The 22,920-nt window shown below is 39.4% G+C and overlaps 1 protein-coding gene across 2 annotated transcripts in view; it reads left to right on the top strand.

Annotated features, from left to right (window-relative positions):
• Positions 1 to 22,303, top strand: part of LOC113095964 (immunoglobulin superfamily member 21-like) — a 105,676-nt gene extending 83,373 nt beyond the window's left edge. The window contains exons 5-8 of one of the 2 annotated variants that reach the window (XM_026261333.1): positions 7,263 to 7,743; positions 15,356 to 15,456; positions 19,198 to 19,390; positions 21,797 to 22,303. In XM_026261333.1, the coding sequence (XP_026117118.1) occupies positions 7,263 to 7,743; positions 15,356 to 15,456; positions 19,198 to 19,390; positions 21,797 to 21,855 (834 nt within the window). In that variant the 3' untranslated portion in view covers positions 21,856 to 22,303. The remainder of the gene's footprint in view (positions 1 to 7,262; positions 7,744 to 15,355; positions 15,457 to 19,197; positions 19,391 to 21,796) is intronic. The other variant, XM_026261334.1, reaches the window with a different exon arrangement.
• Positions 22,304 to 22,920: the final 617 nt, after the last annotated feature.

Raw genomic sequence — 22,920 nt, 5'->3', positions numbered from 1 at the left:
ATAGAAGTTGGCAAACCCCAGGAACCGCTGCAGAGCTTTACGAGAGTCAGGAGCTGGCCACTCGGCAACGGCCCTTACCTTACAGGGGTCGGCTTTGATCTCCCCCGCAGAAACAACGAACCCCAGGAACGGAACCGACTGGGCATGGAAGACGCACTTCTCCGCCTTAACATAGAGCTGGTTCTCCAGCAGCCGTTGTAACACCTGGCGAACATGCTGAGTGTGTACCTGCAGAGATGGGGAGAATATCAAGATATCATCAAGATACACGAAGACAAAGCGATTCACCATGTCTCTCAACACGTCATTAACCAGGGCCTGGAAGACAGCTGGGGCATTGGTCAGACCGAATGGTAGGACCCGGTACTCAAAGTGTCCCGTAGGTGTGTTGAAAGCTGTCTTCCACTCATCCCCCTCACGTATGCGAATAAGGTGATAGGCATTCCGAAGGTCTAGCTTGGTGAAGACCTTGGCTCCCTGCAATAACTCAAAGGCAGATGACATTAGAGGCAAGGGGTACCTGTTTTTAATAGTGATGTCATTCAGGCCTCGATAATCTATACAAGGACGCAAGGAGCCGTCCTTCTTCTTGACAAAGAAGAACCCAGCACCTGCAGGAGATGAAGAGGGTCGGATGAGACCGGCTTTGAGGGATTCATTAATATATTTGTCCATGGCCTCTCTTTCAGGGCCTGAAAGGGAAAACAAGTGACCCTTGGGCGGAGAAGTGCCTGGGAGGAGCTCAATGGCACAGTCATAAGGGCGATGTGGAGGTAAGGAGGTGGCCCGGGACTTACTAAACACCTGGCACAGGTCGTGGTACTCCACCGGGACCCCCTTCAAATCAGCAGCCTCCACCTGCAAGACAGGACACACAGACACAGGAAAAGAGGCAGCACCCAGACAAGACGCAAGACAAAACTTACTCCAAGACAGGACAGAGTTGTTGGACCAATCCACGTGAGGGCCATGTTGCACCAACCACGGGTGCCCCAGAACTATGGGAGCACTCGGGGATTCAAGAAGGTACAGCGTGGTCACCTCCCGGTGATTGCCCGAGACTATAAGATTAACAGGGGGAGTGGCATATGAGACAGTGGTTATTAAAGTGCCATTCAATGAACGGGCAGGAATAGGTTTGGGAAGAGGAATGGAAGGAATTCCCCAACGGGTGGCTAGAGAGAGGTCCATAAAGTTGCCCTCAGCTCCCGAGTCAACCAGTGCTGTACAGGAGTTAAGGACACCACCAAACTGAATAGAGACAGGAAGGAGAGTGCGAGAGGAGGGGGGATGTAATAAAGGGGTAGCGCTCACCAGGATCCCCCTCTTTACTGGTGAGCCTTGACTTTTAGTGGACAGCCCACTGCGAAGTGACCTGATTTGCCGCAATACAGACATAGTCCTAGGGCGAGGCGTTGCTGCTTTTGTTGAGGAGTGAGCCGAAGGCGCCCCACCTGCATAGGCTCAGGCTCAGTGGTTTCTGTGGGGGAGACAGATGACGACTCCTCAGTCCTCCAGGGTGCACGAACTGCAAGGCGCTGACGACGGCGGTGAAGGCGACCCTCGATGCGCAACGCCATGTTAACCAGATCGTCAAAGTCACGTGGCAGGTCCTGAGTGGCCAGCTCATCCTGGATGTCATCCTCTAGCCCAGCACGGAACATAGCTCGACAGGCCCCCTCATTCCAGTCGCAGGTCGCTGCAAGAGTCTTAAAATGAATGGCATAGTCCGTCACTGAGCGACCCGCCTGACGGAGCCGTGCTAGCTGGTCAGCCGCTTCCTGACCTCTTGCAGAGCGGTCGAACAGTCTCTCCATCTCCTGGCGGAAATCTTTAAAAAGAAGCACAACAGGGAGCTTTGGTCTCCCAGACGGAGGTTCCCCAGTCTCTGGCCTTGCCGGTCAGAAGAGTCAAAACAAAAGCCACTTTGGACATCTCAAGTGCGTATGTGCGTGGCTGCAAGGCAAAACACCACAGAACACTGGGACAAGAAGGCCCGGCAGGAATTGGGGTCCCCATCATAGGGTGGTGGGTTATTGCATCGGGGCTCAGGCTCATGGTGAGAAAGATGGTGAACTGCACCACCCTGAGGAGCCTCTCGTTGCAGCTCTTGGATCCGGTTGGTCAACTCAGCCACTTGGTTGGCTAAGAACTCCATCTCCCTTGTGGTATTCGTGAGTCTGGCTTTGTGTTGGCCCAAAAGAACACCCTGCTGGGTGACTGCGGTTCTGACAGAGTCTGTACCTGCTGTGTCCATCTTGGCCAGATCGTTCTGTCAGGAACACAACTGGACACAGATGCAGGTTACGGTGCAGGACCAATTTATTCAAAAACCTCAAAAGAAAAAACTTCCTCCAATGAACAAAACAGGCCGGGAAATTAGGAAAAATGTCCAACAGAAAAAGAGACTTCAAATGTCCTTGCAAAAACACCCGGCAGGGGGCGCTCAACGGCGCGGCCGCGATGATAGCGGAGAGGGGAGGAAGCCACGAGCGAGCCAGCGACCGTGCAAAAACTCTTCTGGGAAATGCCGGTGCCCGGTCTAGGAAATGAGGGAGGGGGGAAAAAGAAAAACAAAACAAACCAATAGCAGCAAACAGAGGCACGACAGAACACGGCTTGACAGGATCAGACAAAGTGGATACACGGGGATTGTTGCCGAACAACGATCTGGCACCGATAGGCGCGACAGACGGGAATAAATAGAGCAAGAGATGAACAGACATTGAATTCAGGTGAGCGAGGTCAAACCATTAGAAACGGAAACTGTGATAATGAGGGGGAGGGAGGAACGCCAAAGATAGGTGCAAGACGAGCGATCAAAACCAAAACAAAACACCATGTGCGCACGAAATGCAGACATATACAGAAACACACACACACACACACACACACACACAAGAACGGGGTGATCAGACAGTGGACATGACAGTGCTTCAACAGTGAAATTTGCCTCTTCTTGCTGTTGTAATGACAAATACATGAAAAATGTTCAAAATATCCATATCGGAGAGTATCCTCGAAAAAAAACCATCAATTATGTCTAAAGTGAAAGTAAACAGTGGAGAAAGAAATCGGATGTCTATCATCAATGCATTGTCTCTTAAAGTGACCATGCATTAATTTTCTATCTGCTGTCTGTGTCCTTAAAGGGTTAGTTCACCCAGATAGCAAAATTATGTAATTAATAACTTACCCTCATGTTGTTTCAAACCCGTAAAACCTCCGTTTATCTTTGGTACATAGTTTAAGATATTTTAGATTTAGTCCGAGAGCTCTCAGTCCTCCATTGAAGCTGTGTGTACGGTCTACTGTCCATGTCCAGAAAGGTAAGAAAAACATCATTAAAGTAGTCCATGTGACATCAGAGGGTCGGTTAGAATTTTTTGAAGCATCGAAAATACATTTTGGTCCAAAAATAGCAAAAACGACGACTTTATTCAGCATTGTCTTCTCTTCCGTGTCTGTTGTGAGAGAGAGCTCAAAACAAAGCAGTCTGGATATCAGGTTCGCGATTGAATCATTCAGTTCACCAAATCAAACTGAATCATTTTAAATGGTTTGCATCTCCAATATGCATTAATCCACAAATGACTTAAGCTGTTAACTTTTTTTAATGTGGCTGACACTCCCTCTGAATTCAAACAAACCAATATCCCAGAGTAATTCATGTACTCAAACAGTACACTGACTGAACTGCTGTGAAGAGAGAACTGAAGATGAACACAGAGCCGAGCCAAATAATGAACAATAGACTGACTCGTTCACGAGTCAAGAACCGGTTGCATCGGTTTTCGGATCACCAGTAGTTCTTTCCGACAGTTCGATATAATAAACCGATTGAAGAAAACGGTTCACTGGTTCTTTTGCACTCGACGTAATGGCGTCATTTGCGATGATTGCAAGCCTTCGGTTTACCTGGGCTGATAACATTAGCACAGAATCAGTTCAGAATCAATCACCAAAAGAATCAGTGCGGTTCAGAAGCTCTGTGTCTCAGTCTGCTTCACACTGAATCACACATGTGCAGTATCATCAGCTCCTCGGTTCTCGAATCTGACGCATCTGACAGAAACGGTTCTTGACTCGTGAACGGCAGAGAAGACAATGCTGAATAAAGTCGTTGTTTTTGCTATTTTTGGACCAAAATGTATTTTCGATGCTTCAAAAAAATTCTAACCGACCCTCTGATGTCACATGGACTACTTTAATGATGTTTTTCTTACCTTTCTGGACATGGACAGTATACCGTACACACAGCTTCAATGGAGGGACTGAGAGCTCTCGGACTAAATCTAAAATATCTTAAACTGTGTACCAAAGATAAACTGAGGTCTTACGGGTTTGAAACGACATGAGGGTAAGTTATTAATTACATAATTTTGCTATCTGGGTGAACTAACCCTTTAATGTTAGTCCAAATGAAAGAACGTAAACCACTCACTCCTCTTTAACAAATTACTTTATAGTTTTAACAAGATTTAATCCACAGTCAAACCAAAATTTATTCAGACACTTTGACCTGACCATATTTTGCTTAAGTATTTTTTCTTCAATTGCCAGTGCAACCTTTTTAAAGACTGAACAAAATGTAGCTTTGCCTGGTAATTGATCAACAGAGTATTGATAGTTGTGTTAATATTGTCATACTAACAGTTGTCTGAATTTTTGGTTGATTTGTAATCCATTACATACCTTTCTATCAAAGTTATCTGATATTATCAAGATGAATTTGTTCGGACACTGTTTAACTGTGAATTCTTGTCATATTTTATCACCATTTTCTAGACTATAGCAAATAAACTGTGATAATGTGAGAAATGTTCAAGGTGTCTGAATACATTTTGGTTTGACTGTATATTCAATTTTTACAGTAAAGACTATGCAGTGATATTTTACACGGGTTCTGTACCTGGACACCAACAAACCTGAAAAAACGTAAACATTGTGTAATCAACACAAATAAATAAATAGAAGGAACATATAAATTCAACAATTTCAAACAGGGCCTACTGGTATAACCTGCACCGGGGCCCCACAAACTCCAGCTATGGCTCTGGTACAGCCAGGGTTTATGCAACTGTGTGCAACTGTGTTTACATGGCAAGCAGGTATGTGATAAACTGTGGCATTGATGCTGCAGTACGCATGCTCTGAAGACTCCCTTGTGTGAATTTGTTTGACTAAGTAAAACTGAGGCCTGTTGAACCTCCATACATTGCAATTGAACTAGCCTCTATTCAGCCATAGCTTGAGTTATTGCATTGTATTTTCCAAATGGCTCCATAGTCAAAGTAGTGTTTTGTTATCTCATACAATCACTAATATTAGACATTAGCTACTCTCTAGACCCTTAGCTAATAGCTTAGGGTTCTGCTATGCATCTGTCTGCTCTTTCCTGTGTCTGCAGGCACAAATGGTCAGATAATGCAAGTAAAAGCCACAGTGTAGTATAGGCTGTTAACCCCTCTCAGCAGCCAAGATAAAGTGTGTACTTTAGAGCACATTAGCCACAAAAACAGTGTCCCTTACAAGCCTATCTCTCACTTCCTCTGCCTCTGAATTCTTGTGACATTGAAAACAAGACTTCCCAAGGACTTGAGCTTAATTCACCCATGTTATATTATGTTTATTTACCCAACAGAGTGAGGGGACATAAATGGTGAGATCAAATCAAAGCCAGACAAAGCCACACACACAGAACGAAAGGACAAAAAAGGGATACAGTGCAAAGATAGGTCTTCTGTAATGCAATGAAACTTTGATCTTGGGCAAACGGAATTTAAATTGTCCAAAGGTCCCTGAACGGGCAAGCAGATTATATATATATATATATATATATATATATATATATATATATATATATATATATATATATATATATATATATATATATATATATATATATATATAGCATGCAGTGCTTTATGCCGAACCCCTCTTATTCCTTCTTCTTGTGGAAAGGGAGGGATTGAGAGTAAAAGGGGTACAAGCAGAGCACTGTGAAAACATTAATGCTACAGGCATTAGGCCTACTGAATTTAATACACATATCTGGAGGTTGTGTTTGAAGTGGGAACTTAATTCCCTGTCAAGTGATTTACAGGCAGGGAATCTTAATACCTAAATGCACTGTAGTGGAGAGAAGCTGTTACAGCAACGCGCTAGTGGAACACAAACACAAAGCAGAAACTGTGTCGCGTATATTTTCCATTCACTGGTCCTCTGGGCTGAATAATTCCTTGCATTGTCCCAGATACTTTTGTTTAGGTAATTTCACAATTTACTTTGATTGCAGCAAATACTGACTATTGCGTCCTCTCTTGTTGTTTTTTTGATTGTTTTTTTAAGAAAAGAAATTCTCATACCTTTTTTATACCAAAATGATGCTGGTTTTCTTGCTTTAGATGTGTAATCTGGAAAAAATGCTTTCAGAATCAGCCTGCATATCCAGTTAAAAATCAAGCGATGACATAACTGACTATTGTACTGTTGTACACAAAGTGCATTCACAGTCTTTGTTTACAATTCTTAGACATCTGAAGAATATAAACATCACAAGTCACAAGTGTCTGAAGTAATTAAAATGTATTACGAATGGAATTTAATAAATATTTGTTTTTAATTAAATGTATTTTCACCAGCCAACGACAAAAAAGTATAGCTGGAGCCAATTATAATGATTATTATTAGTAGTAGTAAAAATAGTATTTTCATTATTGTTGTTATTACATTATTTCATAAATGTTACATATTTTATTCTAATTTATTTTAAGACCAGCATATTTTCGGAGACAGTTAGTTGCTTGCTTGTTTGCTTCTTCTTTGTTATAAAATGCACTGTCTATATACGGTTGTAACTTATATATTTATTTATGTATTTATTTGTTGATTCATTTACATATTTGTAATATTATTTATTTGCATTATTTTATATATTTTTATTCTTATACCATAATGATCTGGTTGGAGTCTGTAGCCATCCCACATTCATTCATTCATTCATTCATTCATTCATTCATTCATTAATGTATTCATTCAGATATTTTTTAGAGGCCAGTTGGAGGAAGTCCATTTTTAGTCCAACTGACATGTTTTCAGTCAAAAAGTTTGTGACATAAAAAATTTTATATATATATATATTATTTTATTATTATTTTATGTCACGTAAACTTTTTGACTGAAAACATGTCAGTTGCACTTTATAGGTAAATTATTGTATTATTCTGATTGAATCATTAACTTTTCATCTCTCTTGACAGGTATATTTCAAACGGGATGGAGAGTTGATAGAGGTGATCTCCTATGTTTCACCCACTGTTGGTTACGAGGGTGGTGGCTCAGCTGGCGTGCGTGGAGCCAGACCTCTGATCAGCAGAGATCTGGATGACACTAAGCTGAGGAAGTCTCTATCTCTGCTGGGTCCGGAGGGCAGGCCCGGACGCCTCTACACACAGAGCCCTGGGAGGAGCTACATGGCCAAACAGCCAGGTCAAGAGCCCAGCCCGGCCACAGAGACCATCCCAGAGACAGTAGTCAGCCGAGAGTTCCCACGGTGGGTTCAGAGCACAGAACCCCTGTATTTCTTCAGCAACATGCAAATCCCCCAGAGCGATGGGTCTGTGCTGGTCCAGGCCAAGCTCACCTGGACTCTGAATCCACAGCTGGATAATGATGCCCTGTTTAGCTGCGAGGTCTCCCACCCGGCTCTCTCCATGCCTATGCAGACTGAGGTCACACTGGGTATGTATTGCTTTTGTTGGCTGTAACATTTGATGCAGATCAATAGGTCAGTGTAAAAGCTTTGTTTTTGACCTTCAACTTAATTATTCACCTCCGCTCGTCTGATCACAGGTGAGTCCTTTTACATCCCAAGCTGACAGATGCAGTGAGACCAACACTGGTTTCTATTTGTTGCTTAATTGTGTTACAGGCAAGCAGATTGTAGTTACTAATGCAGAATGCAAAATCTCCCCATGATTGACAGGCCAATTCATTGAGCTGTCTGCGCAGTAGATTGAGCTAACTTAACCACGTCATTGAAAGAGTCAACCTGAATTAAAGAAATCAAGCATAAAGGGGAATTTTGCAGTGTTCTCAAAGACAGCATTGTTGCTGGATCTCACTATTGCAATTCACAGAAAATCCTAAAAAAGTCTACCTTCTGCTCATTATGACGCTAAATCAATGATATGCCAAATGTTTTGTTGTGTTTCGTATTTGTGTCAGTAAAATAGGCTTGTTGCGTTCACTTGTTTATAAGTAATGAAAGTCGTGGCGCAACAATGCCAAATAATGGGATCCTGGCATACCTTTGTATTTTCATGGATGAGAGGCTTTTTTTTTTTTTTTTTTTTTTTGGCTTTTTTGCTTTTAAAGCTACAACAAAGATGGCCTGACGATCCCATTATCACTTCAAAGGCAGCACTCACTTGTAGTCTCTGCTATCAGCCCTCAGAAAGAGGCAAGTGATGAGACGCAAGACAAGATAAACAGAGACATTTCTCTCACTTAGTGCAGGAGCAGTGCAGAAAAAGATGAAGAAAGGACAAAAAACAGCGATAAGACGAAGAAAGTGTGGATGATCTAGAAGTTGATGCGGTTTCCATTCAATATTTCTCTCTCGTTCTCATTCTCACTCACTCATTCTCCAGCATGATCTCCCTCTGTGCATTTCATGGCTGCTCAGACAGAAATCACAATCCTATCGCAAGAGTATCTGCTTGTTTTGCAAACGTTTAGCATGAGAGAGAGAGATGTGATTTCATTTTTTCACTGAAGCATAGTTCCCTGGTGTTTATAAAATAATCATTGCAACCAATGGAAAGAAAGACAGCAGAGTAAACTTTCATCATATATAGCCACGATATACCAAAATGAATCATGGGATGCAGTGCATGAGGAATTGGTTTGTGCTAAATGACATAGACAGATCCCTTAGTGAATAAAATAGAGTACTGTGCGATGACAGAACTATGTCAGCCGGGAGAGAATTTTATACTGCAGTATGTGTATTCATACATCTCTCAGTTAGCAGGACTGCTTAATGTTATTTACCCATAATAATGATTCATAGGGAAATATATATTGAGGGAAGTATACCAAAGCCAGTCAAGATGATGAAGAACATGTTTTTAAAGGGGCATAATGCATAGTGGTGTTACATTTTTTAGTTTCCAATCAACATCATAACATTTTAACAATATTCTTTTACAATTTCAGAATTGTTTGTTTTATAAAATCAGTTTTACCATTTGTGAATCTTTTTTGTACTCTAACTCCTAGTGTTATGTATTTTTTTTTTTTAGTTTTGATGCATCCATTGAATTACATATAATAAAATAAGAAAATATTTTTTAGTTTTTACTTTAACTTTAGTAAATTCACTGCATTTGTAGTAGGCCTTACAGTTTACATTTTCCGTGAAAATGTTCTGTGTAAATTTAACAAATGATGATGTCAACATCAAATCAGTTATATATGTGTGTGTGTGTGTGCGTGTGTGTGTGTGTGTCTTGAGAGCAGGAATGTTTGCATCTGAAGCTGCTCTAGGAAAGCAAGGTTTTGTATCATTGATTGCACTGTAGTGAGAGAAGTAAGTTTGCTGGAGTGCAGGCCTAGAGAAGTCTTGCTAACTCTTGTATATTTTAACAAGGCCTTCAATCCATTAATTTAACAGCATCTCTGTTACTTAAGAAATGAAGACAGCAAGCACTATTTCGGCTTCTCTTTGTTCTTTCTCACAGAATACAAAACAAAAATGTGCAGTTGTTGTTTTTAATTGAATCGCACTAAAATGTAAAAACATTAACAAACCTAGCTTGAGCTTGGCACAGCCCCAAGTGATAACAGTTAGCTCATATGTGAAGAAATGCTTGCATATGCATGACAATTGGTGTATTTGTTTCCTTTGTTCTTTGCTTAGCATGTGCAAAACAGCCATTTTTGAAGTCAGAATTAAATCCTATAAATGTGTGTGTGTGTGTGTAATTTATTCATGTAATGACAAAGCTGATTTTTTCAGCAGCCATAACTTTAGGAGATAAGACTGGAATATATTATTGTATGTATGCAGTTGCTCTAGTAGGTTTCATTCCAGTTGCTATCATGACACCACCAGTACAGGTGATCCACTAGGTCAGAAAATTAATCACTAGGTGATCCACTAGGTCAGAAAATTAATCACTAGGTGATCCACTAGGTCAGAAAATTAATCACTAGCCATAGGAGCATTTACAAGTCATAAATCTTTAACATGAGACAGAAACATCTCGACAGTGACTCACATTTGTATTACATTCACTGAATATTCATGAGGTGAGACTCTAAATGGATGCGGTTGGTCCGTGGAGGCGGTGTTCTCTGAATGCTGTCCTCACCTCAGAGCATCACGGCTGGGCTTGTTGCCCTGACTTGGCTGTCTATTAGTCATATCCAAATATGCAGTGATTCAGTCAGTGCCTCTCCATAATTAAAGCTGAGCCAGGCTCAACAGTGAGGATTTGCATGGGTGAAGGTGCTACTGATTCAGCAAAACACAGAAGGGGAATGAGTTATATTCTCCCATCCAGAGGATAGAGATGATCTATGCCTGCACGCCAAGTTCCTCTACCCAATAGACTGATAATAAGTACGCAGATGTTTGTTGTGGGTTGTGTGTGGGAGTGTGAATTAATCTGTGTGCATTCAAACAACCGTATTTCTCTGTCAGGGTTATTAATGGCTTGGAGGTTCGGTGGACCATAAGAAGTAGAAGAAAAGTTGGCAAGTTTCGGTCAAACAAGTTTGAAAGGAAAGCCAGGGACTTATACATCCTTTGTTGGTCCTGAAAGAACATGTGTATTAGCAAGCATAAGTAAACCTAATGGTAGATTTTGGTACCAGTGTAAGAATGGTGATCCAGGAACAAGTTGTATTTGGGTAAATTACATTAAGCCCAGGGTCAAAAAGTTGGGAAAAGGCCATGTTTGCCACTGTGTGGCATCCCCTCTCTTTTTTATAAAAGTGTGCAAACGTCTGGGGAATGAGCAGACAAGTTGCTCAAGATTAGAGAATGATGTCCCATTCTTGTCTAATACAGGCTTCTAGTTGCTCACCTGTCTTAGGTCTTCTTTGTCGCATCTTCCTCTTGATGCCCCAATTATTTCTATGGGTGAAAGTTCTGGACTGCAGGCTGGCCATTTCAGTACCCGGATCCTTCCTCTTTGCAGCCATGATGTTGTAATTGATGCAGTATGTGGTCTGGCATTGTCATGTTGGAAAATGCAAGGTCTTCCCTGAAAGAGACGACATCTGGATGGAAGCATATGTTGTTGTAGAACTTGGACATATCTTTCAGCATTGATGGTGCCTTTCCAGATGTGTAAGCTACCAATGCCACACGCACTCATGCAACCCCATACCATTAGAGATGCAGGCTTCTGAACTGAGCGCTGATTACAACTTTGGTTGTCCTTGTCCTCTTTAGTCCAGATGAAATGGTGTCCCAGTTTTCCAAAAAGAACTTCAAATTTTGATTCCTCTGACCACAGAACAGTTGTCCACTTTGCCACAGTCCATTTTAAATGAGCCTTGGACCAGAGAAAACGCCTGCACTTCTGGATCATGTTAAGATATGGCTTCTATAGAGTTGAACTCCTATAGAGATTTAGCCGGCAACGGTGAATGGCACGGTGGATTGTGTTCACTGACAGTGTTTTCTGGAAGTATTTCTGGGCCCATGTTGTGATTTCCATTACAGTAGCATTCCTGTATGTGATGTAGTGCCGTCTAAGGGCCCGAAGATCACAGGCATCCAGTATGCTTTTCCGGCCTTGACAGAGATTGTTCCAGATGCTCTGAATCTTTGGATGATATAATGCACTGTAGATGATGAACTTCAAACTCTTTGCAATTTTTCTCTGAGAAACTCCTTTCTGATATTACTCCACTATTTTTCGCCACAGCATTGGGGCATTTGGTGATACTCTGCCCATCTTGACTTCTGAGAGACACTGCCACTCTGAGAGGCTCTATTTATACCCAATCATGTTGCCAATTGACCTAATAATTTGCGAATTGTTCCTCCAGCTGTTCCTTATACAGTATGTACATTTAATTTTTCCAGCCTCTTATTGCTACCTGTCCCAATTTTTTTGGAATGTGTAGCTCTAATGAAAACCAAAATGAGCCAATATTTGGCATGCCAATTAAAATTTCTCACTTTCAACATATATTCTGTTGTGAATAAAATATATGTTTATGAGATTTGTAAAGTATTCCATTCCTTTTTTACTCACAATTTGTACAGTCCCAACTTTTTTTGGAATCGGGTTTGTAATAACACTGTTAAGTGTCACTGGCCCACCGGTGGGCCCAAAGCCATTGCATATTTAAAACCGTAATATTCTATACTAAACCTAAACTAATCTTGACAAACTATATATCATTGGAGACCTTAGAGGTTGTATTTTTTATATTTGACCACTGTTTTATATTTAAAATTATGTAGTGACAGTAATTCATTAATTTGTGACAAGAAAATTTAGCAAAAAAAAAAAAGTAGTTGCCTTTTGTTACAAAAAGCTGATACATACATATACAATCACGAAAGTATATATTTCTTATATTTTTTTGGCTGCCAATAATTCAGACAAAACATCTTTTCTAGTTTTTATAAAAAAAATTGAGAATAAATTGAATATGTATATTTGTATATCTATGATTGATGTTGCAAGTATTCAGTAAAAAATTAAATGAATGTCAATTTCATGTATGATCATAATATGATGTGATAATATGATCATGATCATGTATGAAGTTTCTGTAACAACACTCTAGTAGCTATGTTTGATTAAAAAATCATTTACAACCTATCTAGAATGTTTTATTGCTGTTTGAATAAAAAAAATCAAATCAGTCGTCCATTACAATTCATACAAGGAGCATGAATAGTACCTAGTGGACATTGTTGGTATAGCAACTAAAAATAACACATTATAATTTTCACACTATGTATTATAATGTTTGAGACTTTGTAGTTGTCTCCCTTAGTGAAGCATGAAAAGTCAACAGCTCTGTGGCTCATCAGTTACAGTACTTGCAGCCAAAATCACAGGCGATGACATGGGTCACCAAATGCTCCTCCTGGAGCTGGTCCCAGACATCTGGCCATCACCTTTCTTCAACAGCAAGCTAGTCTTTCTCAGGCTAATTCTGTTCAAAATGCTTACAAAAAGGTGCTATGGCAGAAAAGTTATCTGGCACCACAGAAAAACTTCACAGCTCAGTGAATTTTTTTGTCAGCTCCGGTGGTTAGGGCTTAGGTTGGGCAATCCACGGTATTGATCCGTTAATTCATCTACTTGGTACGGAAAAGGCAGGGTCAGCCTTTGATTGCCCATTGCTCTGTCAGAACACAGGCACTATCAAAGGTCTCCTTTTGTTTTTTAACTGTTTTCTTAAGGAAAATCGATGGAGTCATTGAGTCATGATTCATGCCTTGACAAGCTCTTAATCTCTCATGTATTGCATTTCACATCTCTTTCTCCTCTCTGCAAAGCCTGACCGCTAATATCCCTGATCATTTCCATAATAAGAAAGCTGGCAAAAGAGGATTTCTGTGTATGTGGTGTAGTGTCCTGCTATAACTTGATTTATGTGTGAAATACACATTCATAGGATCCATTAAAAAATGTGAGAGCGGAAATCATAATCCATTAAGCGGCACCAGGGGGTAATCATTAAACTGACTAAGACTGGCCTGATGCCTCATTAGTTTTGCTGGACACTCTGTGGCTTGAATGATGGGTAAAAGCATGATTAGCCATTGTTTCACATAGTTCTCAGTAGCTGGATTATCTCTATGTGTTGTAGGATCCAAAGCGTAGCATTAGCCGTTTGAAAGGTTTGAAAGAAAGGCCATAGTGGGATGTATTTTTGAATAATTTCAAGTCTAATCTACATTTACAAAGCTTTGCTTTGAAATTATGTGTTACCGCAAACATATGGCTCACAAAACTTATTTTATGGTTCTCAGGGTTAATCCTGGATCCTGGTAATCATGGTAGACGATGCAGAACCACACAGGACCAGCTTTTTTACACCCAGACTCCGCTGCTATAAAGCGCCTAGCTCATACGGCTAAATAGAGGAAGTTTCACTTGAGGAACTTATGGTCTCACTTTCTAGACATGTACAAAATCACTTTCTTATCTTTCCCCTGAGCACACAAGAGAAATCCCCAGTGCCTGAGAAGGTCAAAATATGATATTTTAACCTTCCTTTCCTTCATCACATCCCAGCCATTCTCTGAGACCAAATTAAACCCATCTGGGAGATTCGGTCCACACAAGACAAGGGAATTAGTTCTCTAAGTTTCTCTTATCTTACTTCCTCCACCGCTTGCCTTGCACGCTCTGTTTCTTCTTTAGTAATGAATGTCTACCCAATTTAGGTCCTTGTCCCTCTTGGGAAATAAATACTCCTCAGCAATTTCAATAAAGGAAACTGAGAATCCCCAAGTTGACCTCCAAGTCAAATGCCGTGACTTTGGTCTGTTAATACTGTGCTGGTGTACTAGTATTGTTTTGATTAGGGATGCACCGAGACCACTTTTTCAAGAACGAGTCCAGTACTCTTTCTTTTGTTTTTGGTTCTTACTGATACCTGTATTTTCATTGCATTTTTAAAAGTATTGGGAACAGATTCGAAACCAAAAGAATATGAATCATGTAAGCTGGTTTCATTTAGCAAACAGATATTTCCTTCAGTTATTTTCATACTTAATTATGCCAATTTAAATGTATTGTACAAGCTTGTATTACTTTTACTGCTTATTTTATTGCTAAATGTTATTTCATCTTTAATTTAATAGCACAAAAGAGCATCTCCATTGCAGCAGCACAGTATTGTAATAAAAAAATATTTTCTGTAATAATATAGGGAACCACTCATTATAGAGAAATCATGCAACAGCGATGAACATATTTTCTGAAATATAAATCTAATTTTTTATAATCTGAAACCTGCATTGACTTCAGAACTGTGTTGCGATTCCAAAGTGAAAAACATTCACAGTGCATGTACCAATTGCATTGGTACAGAATGTCAGAGACACATATAGCCAAGCGCATTTCACACAGGCTGTGAATTAATTACATACATGTACTTCATAGACCTTCATAAACCTCTGTTGTTCTGTTGTCTGTCTCTTCGTCTGGATGCAGCACTGTTCACATGCTGTGTGGTATCAGCTTTTGGTATCTGAAAATTTTAATGAGTATGAGTACGAATACAGGAGCACAGTATCTGCTCTAGTGCATTCCTAGTTTTAATGTTTAAAACTGACAGTGTTTTCTCTTGTTTCCTTTCATAGCGGCTCCTAAAGGCCCCAAGCTTTCAATAACACCTGCCAGGGCAAAGGTAGGGGATACGGTTCGCATCACCGTCCAAGGTTTCCAGGTAGGATCTCCGGTGGTAAGTCCATGGGGGTTATGAAACCAGGGCCAAGTTCAGTTTTGGATAGGAGGAGGTTTGTCCCACATGTGCAGTTAAGCCTGTGTGATATACGGCTATAGTGACCATTCTTACAGAGTGTGCAATACAACACGTGTATCTGTCAGCTTCTGACCTGGTACTGCTATCCATGAGCTATCAATCCAAATGGTTCAGCCTGTCCAAGGCGGGGTGCACTGCATCTGACAAAATCAAACCATTCAATCATGTAAGTTGCTATGAAATCAAAATCGAGGGTTTTCAAAGTCCTTCAAAGGTCATGAGAAAAAAACTTTGAAAATGATCTATTGAAAAGCACTTAGGGCTGCAACTCAAAAAAAAAAAAGAACAAGAAAAGAAAAAGACCTTGAGCACTCAAGGATATTAGGATGTACTAGACGTATATCGGGGGTGAGATAAGATAAGAGTTCAATCAAATTGCATTTGTAAATGGTCTACAGACACTCAGACTGAGCAGCAAAAATGCTCTTTGGATGAAAAACCATTTAAGCTGCGATTATTTTCCCCCCGATTGATTTCTCTATTGTTGGCACTCTATATTTCAGTGTCATTTCCATGAACACAGAACAAATGAAAAAATACATAAATAAATAAACAATGCGGTGTTGCATTTAATAAATCTCTTAAAATGAAAAACTGCCATAAAATTGCTAAATGATAACATGGGTCATATTTGTTCCATTTTAGCTGTTCATCTGGTTTGCATGCTGTTAGCTGTTAAAGGAAATAACTGATGTTTCAGAACATGGAGAAAAAAAAAATTCCAATAAAAATATCTAAATAATATGTAAAAACAACCTCGAAACTATGTACAATTTCTAGTTTATTTTTCTTTCCTTGTTGGCAAATAGTGTTTGTCTTTTTTTAAGCATAAAATCTGACTGAACTGTTACATTTGTGTTTAATAAGAAAAAAAATATCTGTTACGATAAGTAAAAAAAAAAAAAAAAAATACTAATTTGTATAACTTAAGAAACAGTACACTTAAACTGACCTAGAAGATAATTTTAATCAATTATATGCTTTAACAAGAACTATTCCCAGAAATAAGGCAAGTTGATTTATTATGCTAACATTAGGCTTCTCTTTGCTAATGCTAAACTCTTCTTATTTGTGTTTGTGTTCTGTTTGGTATTCTCACCAGAAGGCATAAGAGCGTCTGATTAAAAAACAAATCAGCTGTTTGTTGATGTATTTCACTGCAGCTTTCAGGGATTTTGCTGCTTTCGTTTGTTCTTGTCAGACTAGCTAGCAAAACAGGTGCGAGCACAGAGCTAGCTAGGAGCGATTTACTGTCAACTACGGCAAATTTATACTTGCTTCAATAGTCCGTCGGCTCCACAGGCCTAGAGAAGCAAGAAGATTGTCTCAGTGTAACTATCACCGTCTGCCAAGAGCTAAAAAAAAAAAAAAAAATCTTCTCCAGCATATAAACACAGAACAGTTTAATGGTGATCTGCCCAATCTTTGTGACAGGACTGACTCAGAGATGTGTCTAGCCAATGGCATTAAGGTGGAAAGAAATTAGACCCGATATGCTATCATCACTGATTCTACTTTACGCTATTTTGTTTGTGACATGAATGTAAAATAATTTTACAGTAGTTATGTTTTATTCCTCCTGGAAATTCCAGGTATAGCTGGGTTCTTCACACAGGCTGTTAGCTAGGCCTAAACTGGTCATTAGCTGGTCGATACTGGTCATTTGCAAATTTAGACTGGTTATTTGCAGGTTAGCACTTGTCATTACCTGGTACAAGCTGGTAGACCATTTAGATTGGCAACAATCTCTGTCTAAACTCATTAGTGACAGATTAGACCAGCTAATAACCGGCCTGGTCTGATTCAGACCAGCTAGAACCCATGTTTCAAAGCATAGCTACCATCTAAAAATGGATTTTCCATTAAGTATGCCCTATTATTTTGGGTTTTTGGATTGCTAAAGCACTACAATTGAGTTACCTTAGTAGAGAAGGGAGTTGGTTGGTGCATGGGCAGTTTGTCTGGCAGATATGTGTGTTTATTCCACCCACATTTTGCCTATTTGAAGTACACCTTTAAATAATAGAGGAATGGTCACCATAAACAGGCTTGACGGTGGACATAAATCCAGTTTGGATCTTAATATTTAAACAAAAGATTTCAGAGGATTTTAAAGCCAATGGAGATTTGTTTGGAAGAATGTCTCCCTTATCCTTAGCTGCTCCAAGGCCTTGGGTTTCACAAGTAGATAAGATAAATGTTAGCACAGAAAATCAAATACTACCCTGATATTCAAACAATACCAAAAAACAGACTCAATATCCCCTTTGGTTTACTCAGACTCTAGTTAAAACACCAACAAATAGGGTCACATTGGTGTCTCTTTCCTTTCTAATTTAACATTTGTATTTGTATAGAGTACAGCGCTGCTCTCCAAGAGGATGCCTTACTGTCATTTCATGACTTTAACCATGCGAGTGCCATGGGGGATATTTTTATCTGGATCTGACCTGATTCCACCAGCAAGTGCAAACTCATTTCACTGCTGTCATGGTGTGAATGTGGAAGTCCAGTTACACACAGCCAAGCCACACTCTCCAATGTGCCGTTATCAGAGGTCACCCAGACAAGCCACATGATTTTGTGAAGTTAGATGGATTGTGCCAGCCAGTCACTTATCACACCTAGAACATGGGTAGATTGGTTTGATCGGCAGGGGAAAGATATCTTCTCCCATGCCCGGAAACAGGATCTACAATAAATCGGGATGTAGCCTTGGCTCAGGCATTTAGTTTTTGGGGGATTTATCACACATGTCCTCTTGTGTAGAATCAGATGATCTTATACTGAGCTTTCACAAGTATTATAAGGCAAGTACTTTTTTAAATAGACATGAAATTATGTATTGTGTTAGTGGGCTTCCAGGCATAGTTGCAGACAATGCTACACCATGATAAATAAGCGTATAAGAATACTTGATATTCTTTTGCCTCTTGTGGACTACGTGTTTGGTGTGTTTTTTTTTTTCATTGTCCCCAAAGACCATCAAACCCCTTATATTCCTCTTCCTGGAAAAGTCTATAAAAAGAAATGCTTTAATTGTCTCCATATAATATTGTATTGGATATTTTCTGTCCTTTCTCCAAAACGGAAAGGTATTGAGTATCGATTTATTTATTTTTATTTATTTATAAGATTTATTTTAAAATGGGTTTATATTATTAATAATATAACATGTTTCTTAATGACTTACCGTGCCTTTTATAGCATTAACAAGATGAGCCATTGAATTCATTTTGAAAATGATGACTGATGAATGTATTTTTAATCCAGTGTCTATATATTAGTATTGATTATGATATAATTAGTATTGACCAAGTTCAGAGGCTGTCGTATGTGGGTCAACTTACTATGTTGGGTATTTTCAATTTCAACAGTTTCAATATTAAAAAATAATTTTCATATTGATTCAGTGGATTTATTGGAACCAAACTCTTCAAATATTTTTATAGCCTACCGTAGGATAAATCATGCACAATTTATGATCCAATAAATTGAAAAAACGAAATCAAATATAAGTTAATAACTGATTTAGTACCTAAACATTGTACATCACTTTCTGTATCTTTGGCTTCAGTCTGATTTTTTTTTTTTTTTATCCTTTTCCCCCTAATGTACACATTCTTGTGAACTAAACACGCTCGTACACACTACTTCCAGAATGAGGTGTTTCCTGAGCCTCTGTTCACCTGGACGCGGGTAGGCAGCAGATTGCTTGACGACAGTGCTGAGAGAGATGGGAAGGAACTGGTGTTAGAGCGAGTGCCTGCAGAACTCAATGGCTCCATGTACCGCTGCACGGCCCAGAATCCACTGGGCTCTACTGACACACACATACGCCTCATTGTTTTCGGTGAGTAGCTCTACCGGTAACTGCCATTTCTATCTGAAATGTAATAATTAAATGCCTTTGTTTATTGAATTCTGTTTCTCATTGTGTTATTGTATTCTACTGAAGTTGTTTTTTGTCAATATCTTTAAATCAGTATTTTGTCAATCTTAGTGGAGTTTACTCCGAATTTAGTCAACAAAAATGACGTTATTTCATAAGTGCAAAATTAAAACCTGATATTACCTATAAAGACATTTATTAAAACTAAACAGGAAAGGCGAATTATTCTGGAAATTTGCGACATTAAAGATAGATGGATTCATTAAGACATGACGGTCAAATCTGCAGTACCTTTGTAATTTTTGGGTCACAAGATGTCTTTCCTTAATGGATATTGTGTTTTGTTAGCACAAATATGAAATCTTCTACACCTTTTAAAAGAAAAATTGCCTTTTTGCGTTTGATTGTGTGACCGTTTCATTCCCCTGTGGTTTTGTCCAGCCATCCTTTGCTGCTGAAACTGATGCTGTGCCCACTAAGTCTTGGCTTTGTTTTCATTGACGTTAGAAAGGGATTGTATGCTGACGCTGTTGCGTGTGTGTGTGTGTTTCGTTGCCCCTGGACTAATTTCCCCCCTGAGCTTTCGTGGCTGTCAGGGTTTATGAGAGATCTGCCTATAGCGTGAGCCTAGATCTAATCAAAGATGTGTTTTGGAAGATGAAGGACAGTCGGCTGCTCCTCTGTATAATCTGAATGACAGCCAAGACTGAGGACAAAAAGCTGAATACGGTTCACCATGTATGTTGTGTATAACTCCAACCTGGCATATAAAAGCATTAATAAAACCTGATTGCTGATTACTTCACAATACCCTACATTAGCTATTCTTATTGTAACTACAAATGCTAGTCTAGCAGATCTTATTTCTCTTATTTCTATCATCTGATTAACCAGCAGTCGGAGAAAAAGATTTAACGTTGATATAACAATTGTCTATGTCCTCTTTACTCTGCAATGTTTTTCATTCTGTAAGAAAATTAACGTGTGCCATGAGTAAGAGTGAGTTACAGTCTGGAAGGTACACCGGACGAGATGAAGTGTGATGTGGCACACCAGACACTTCATGTCCTTGAGTTCAAGGCTACAATAAATGTTCTTTACAGTATGATTAAACCAAGAAAATTAAGTAGTAGCATATTAAATTTTGGGGTGACACCAGGGGTGGTCAACCAGATGTCCATGGTGTCCAGTTTAACTAAAGTTGAATATTTGCCTAAACTTTGTTTTTTGATTTTTTACACAAAGTTGAATTAAATTTCTGAGAAAATAACTAGACTTCACTCAGTGAATTAAATAATCCATTAACATAATACAATGAATTGCAACTAAAGCTTTCAAACCTGGACTCAAAAAAGAATGCAAAAGTACCTTTAATGCATCATTAAAGTGGTCCATAATGTTGTACATCCTGTATATCATTCAATAATTTCTGAGTGAACTGTCAACCACTGCAATGAGGAAATTAAATTCAAGATTGTATGCTGGCTTTGTTAACTGAATAAAACGAGCCTCAAAAGAAAATGATTTAAATGTGCAGGTGGATGTCAAGATTTTCAGTGAATAGCTATTTAATTGATCAGTGTTTATGGGTGAGTTGTATGGACCATTATGCTATAAACTAAGGATAAGCAGTCCATCAGAGCTATTCTTCAGGCCTATTCTTCTTACCATCTACAAACTGTTGGGCGGAGTACAGGAGGCCATTTGGTGAAAAATGTTTTTTGTGGGGGAGGACGACGACTCAGGAATGGTGCATGTGGAGGAGCGTTAATGTCTATTTAACAGCATAGTGCGGCCCGCATCATCATACATCTCATTCAAAACATCCTTGTGCTTTTGGGTCTCAACACGGGTGGCACAAAGAGGAGAATAGTGATTAAGAGCATTTGAACTGGGTTACTATTGACCGGTTTCAATAGCCATTCATTAGAGCCCATCAGCTGTATTAAAGAACAAAGATGAGCATTTAGGAGAAAGGAAGCTTGCAGTGTCAGATCTTGTTAATAGATTTTTGCTGCTACAGTATCAGTCGAGGGGGGCGGTTGAGTATTCTTGAAAAAGATTTGGGGATTTTTTTTTTTGAGTTTGCTCATCTGAGCGTTCATAGAGAGCTCAAAGTTCAAAAGGTTCCAGTCTTTGGCAGATTTAACATTGAAGCCTGCCAAAAATAGGAGTGAACTTATGAACTTTGGCTGCTAATAGCTCTTTGGTGGAATTCTAGTCTTGTCTCTAACAGACTCGTGATTTTCATCCTTCATTAGACCAAAAACCTATGATGGTTATCTCTTGTATTATATATGAATACGCTCTTCTCTCTCCCTCTCCATCTCTTAATCTTCAACTCCCCTCCTCTTCTCTGTTCTGCAGAAAACCCGATGAAAAACACACAGAATCCGAACAGTAAGTATTTGAACGCCTCTGATTAGATTCCTTGACTGTGTGAGCTTTTTGCAGCTTCTTGTTTGAGAAGTCTAATTGATGTATTAACAATTACAAGAGAGCCGTTCCCAGTGTTTTCCTCTTATGGGTGCTATAATTGCACAACTGAAGTTTTTAAAAATGACAGAGATTCATCAAAGGTCGGAATACTCTCCCAAAATGCATTGCACTCAAAATGTTCTTCCATTTCAAGAATGACACATGAACCAAAAGTTATATCTCACTAACTGAATATTTGCCCAGACATTAAAACCTATATATTTTTTGGGGTGGGAGAAAATTTGATTAAATAAATGTATTTATTGCTGAGATAATCACTTGTTGAAATAAATAAGCAACAAACAAGCAATAAGTACAACATACAGCATAGGTCATGTGACAACTCTATTGCATACTTCCTCTAGTGTCACCTTGACTGATTATTTTTAAAAAGTTAAGCCCGTTTTATGCCAAATTGGATGCCAAATTATCATATTAATTTCCAAGATGATAACTAGACAACATTGATAGAATTACATATTCTATAAAAGTATACTATATATAAATGCAGTGCAATGTGTGGAACTGGTCTCTTGTAATACTATGTGTTTCAAAAGCATGCCAAATTGCCAAATTGTAGTTTGATAAATTACTACATACTGTGTTTTTATTGTTTTTGGTCTCCGCCCGTCCTCTCCTTCTTTTGAAGAGGCCTTGTGCCTTCCGAGGGCTTGCTGCTTTCACCATTTTAAAACTAGAAGTGAGCCATCACTTACCAATGCACCAGCACATTCACAGCAAATGTTATTCAGTGATAGATTAAAGTTGTTTTATACATTCAGTGCTGGCATATTTACAATTTCTTAGAGACTCATATGTAACGCCGCCTTCACACTGGCAGTTTAAAAATCAGCTACCAAACCGGTTACGAAACGATCGGAAGTCATTCATTTCCTATGGAGATTCGCAGGACCGCATGCGAATGGCTACGAACCGGGGTCCGAACGAGTGCAGTGCGGAAAAAATCGTGTCCGTTGGTCATACGGATGCGTTCAAAAAAATTTAACTCTTGC

This window comes from Carassius auratus, unplaced genomic scaffold (assembly GCF_003368295.1).
Source record: "Carassius auratus strain Wakin unplaced genomic scaffold, ASM336829v1 scaf_tig00215812, whole genome shotgun sequence".
Lineage (NCBI taxonomy): Eukaryota > Metazoa > Chordata > Actinopteri > Cypriniformes > Cyprinidae > Carassius > Carassius auratus.
Note: the sequence above shows the minus strand (reverse complement) of the source record. Positions and strands in the feature narration are given on the sequence as shown.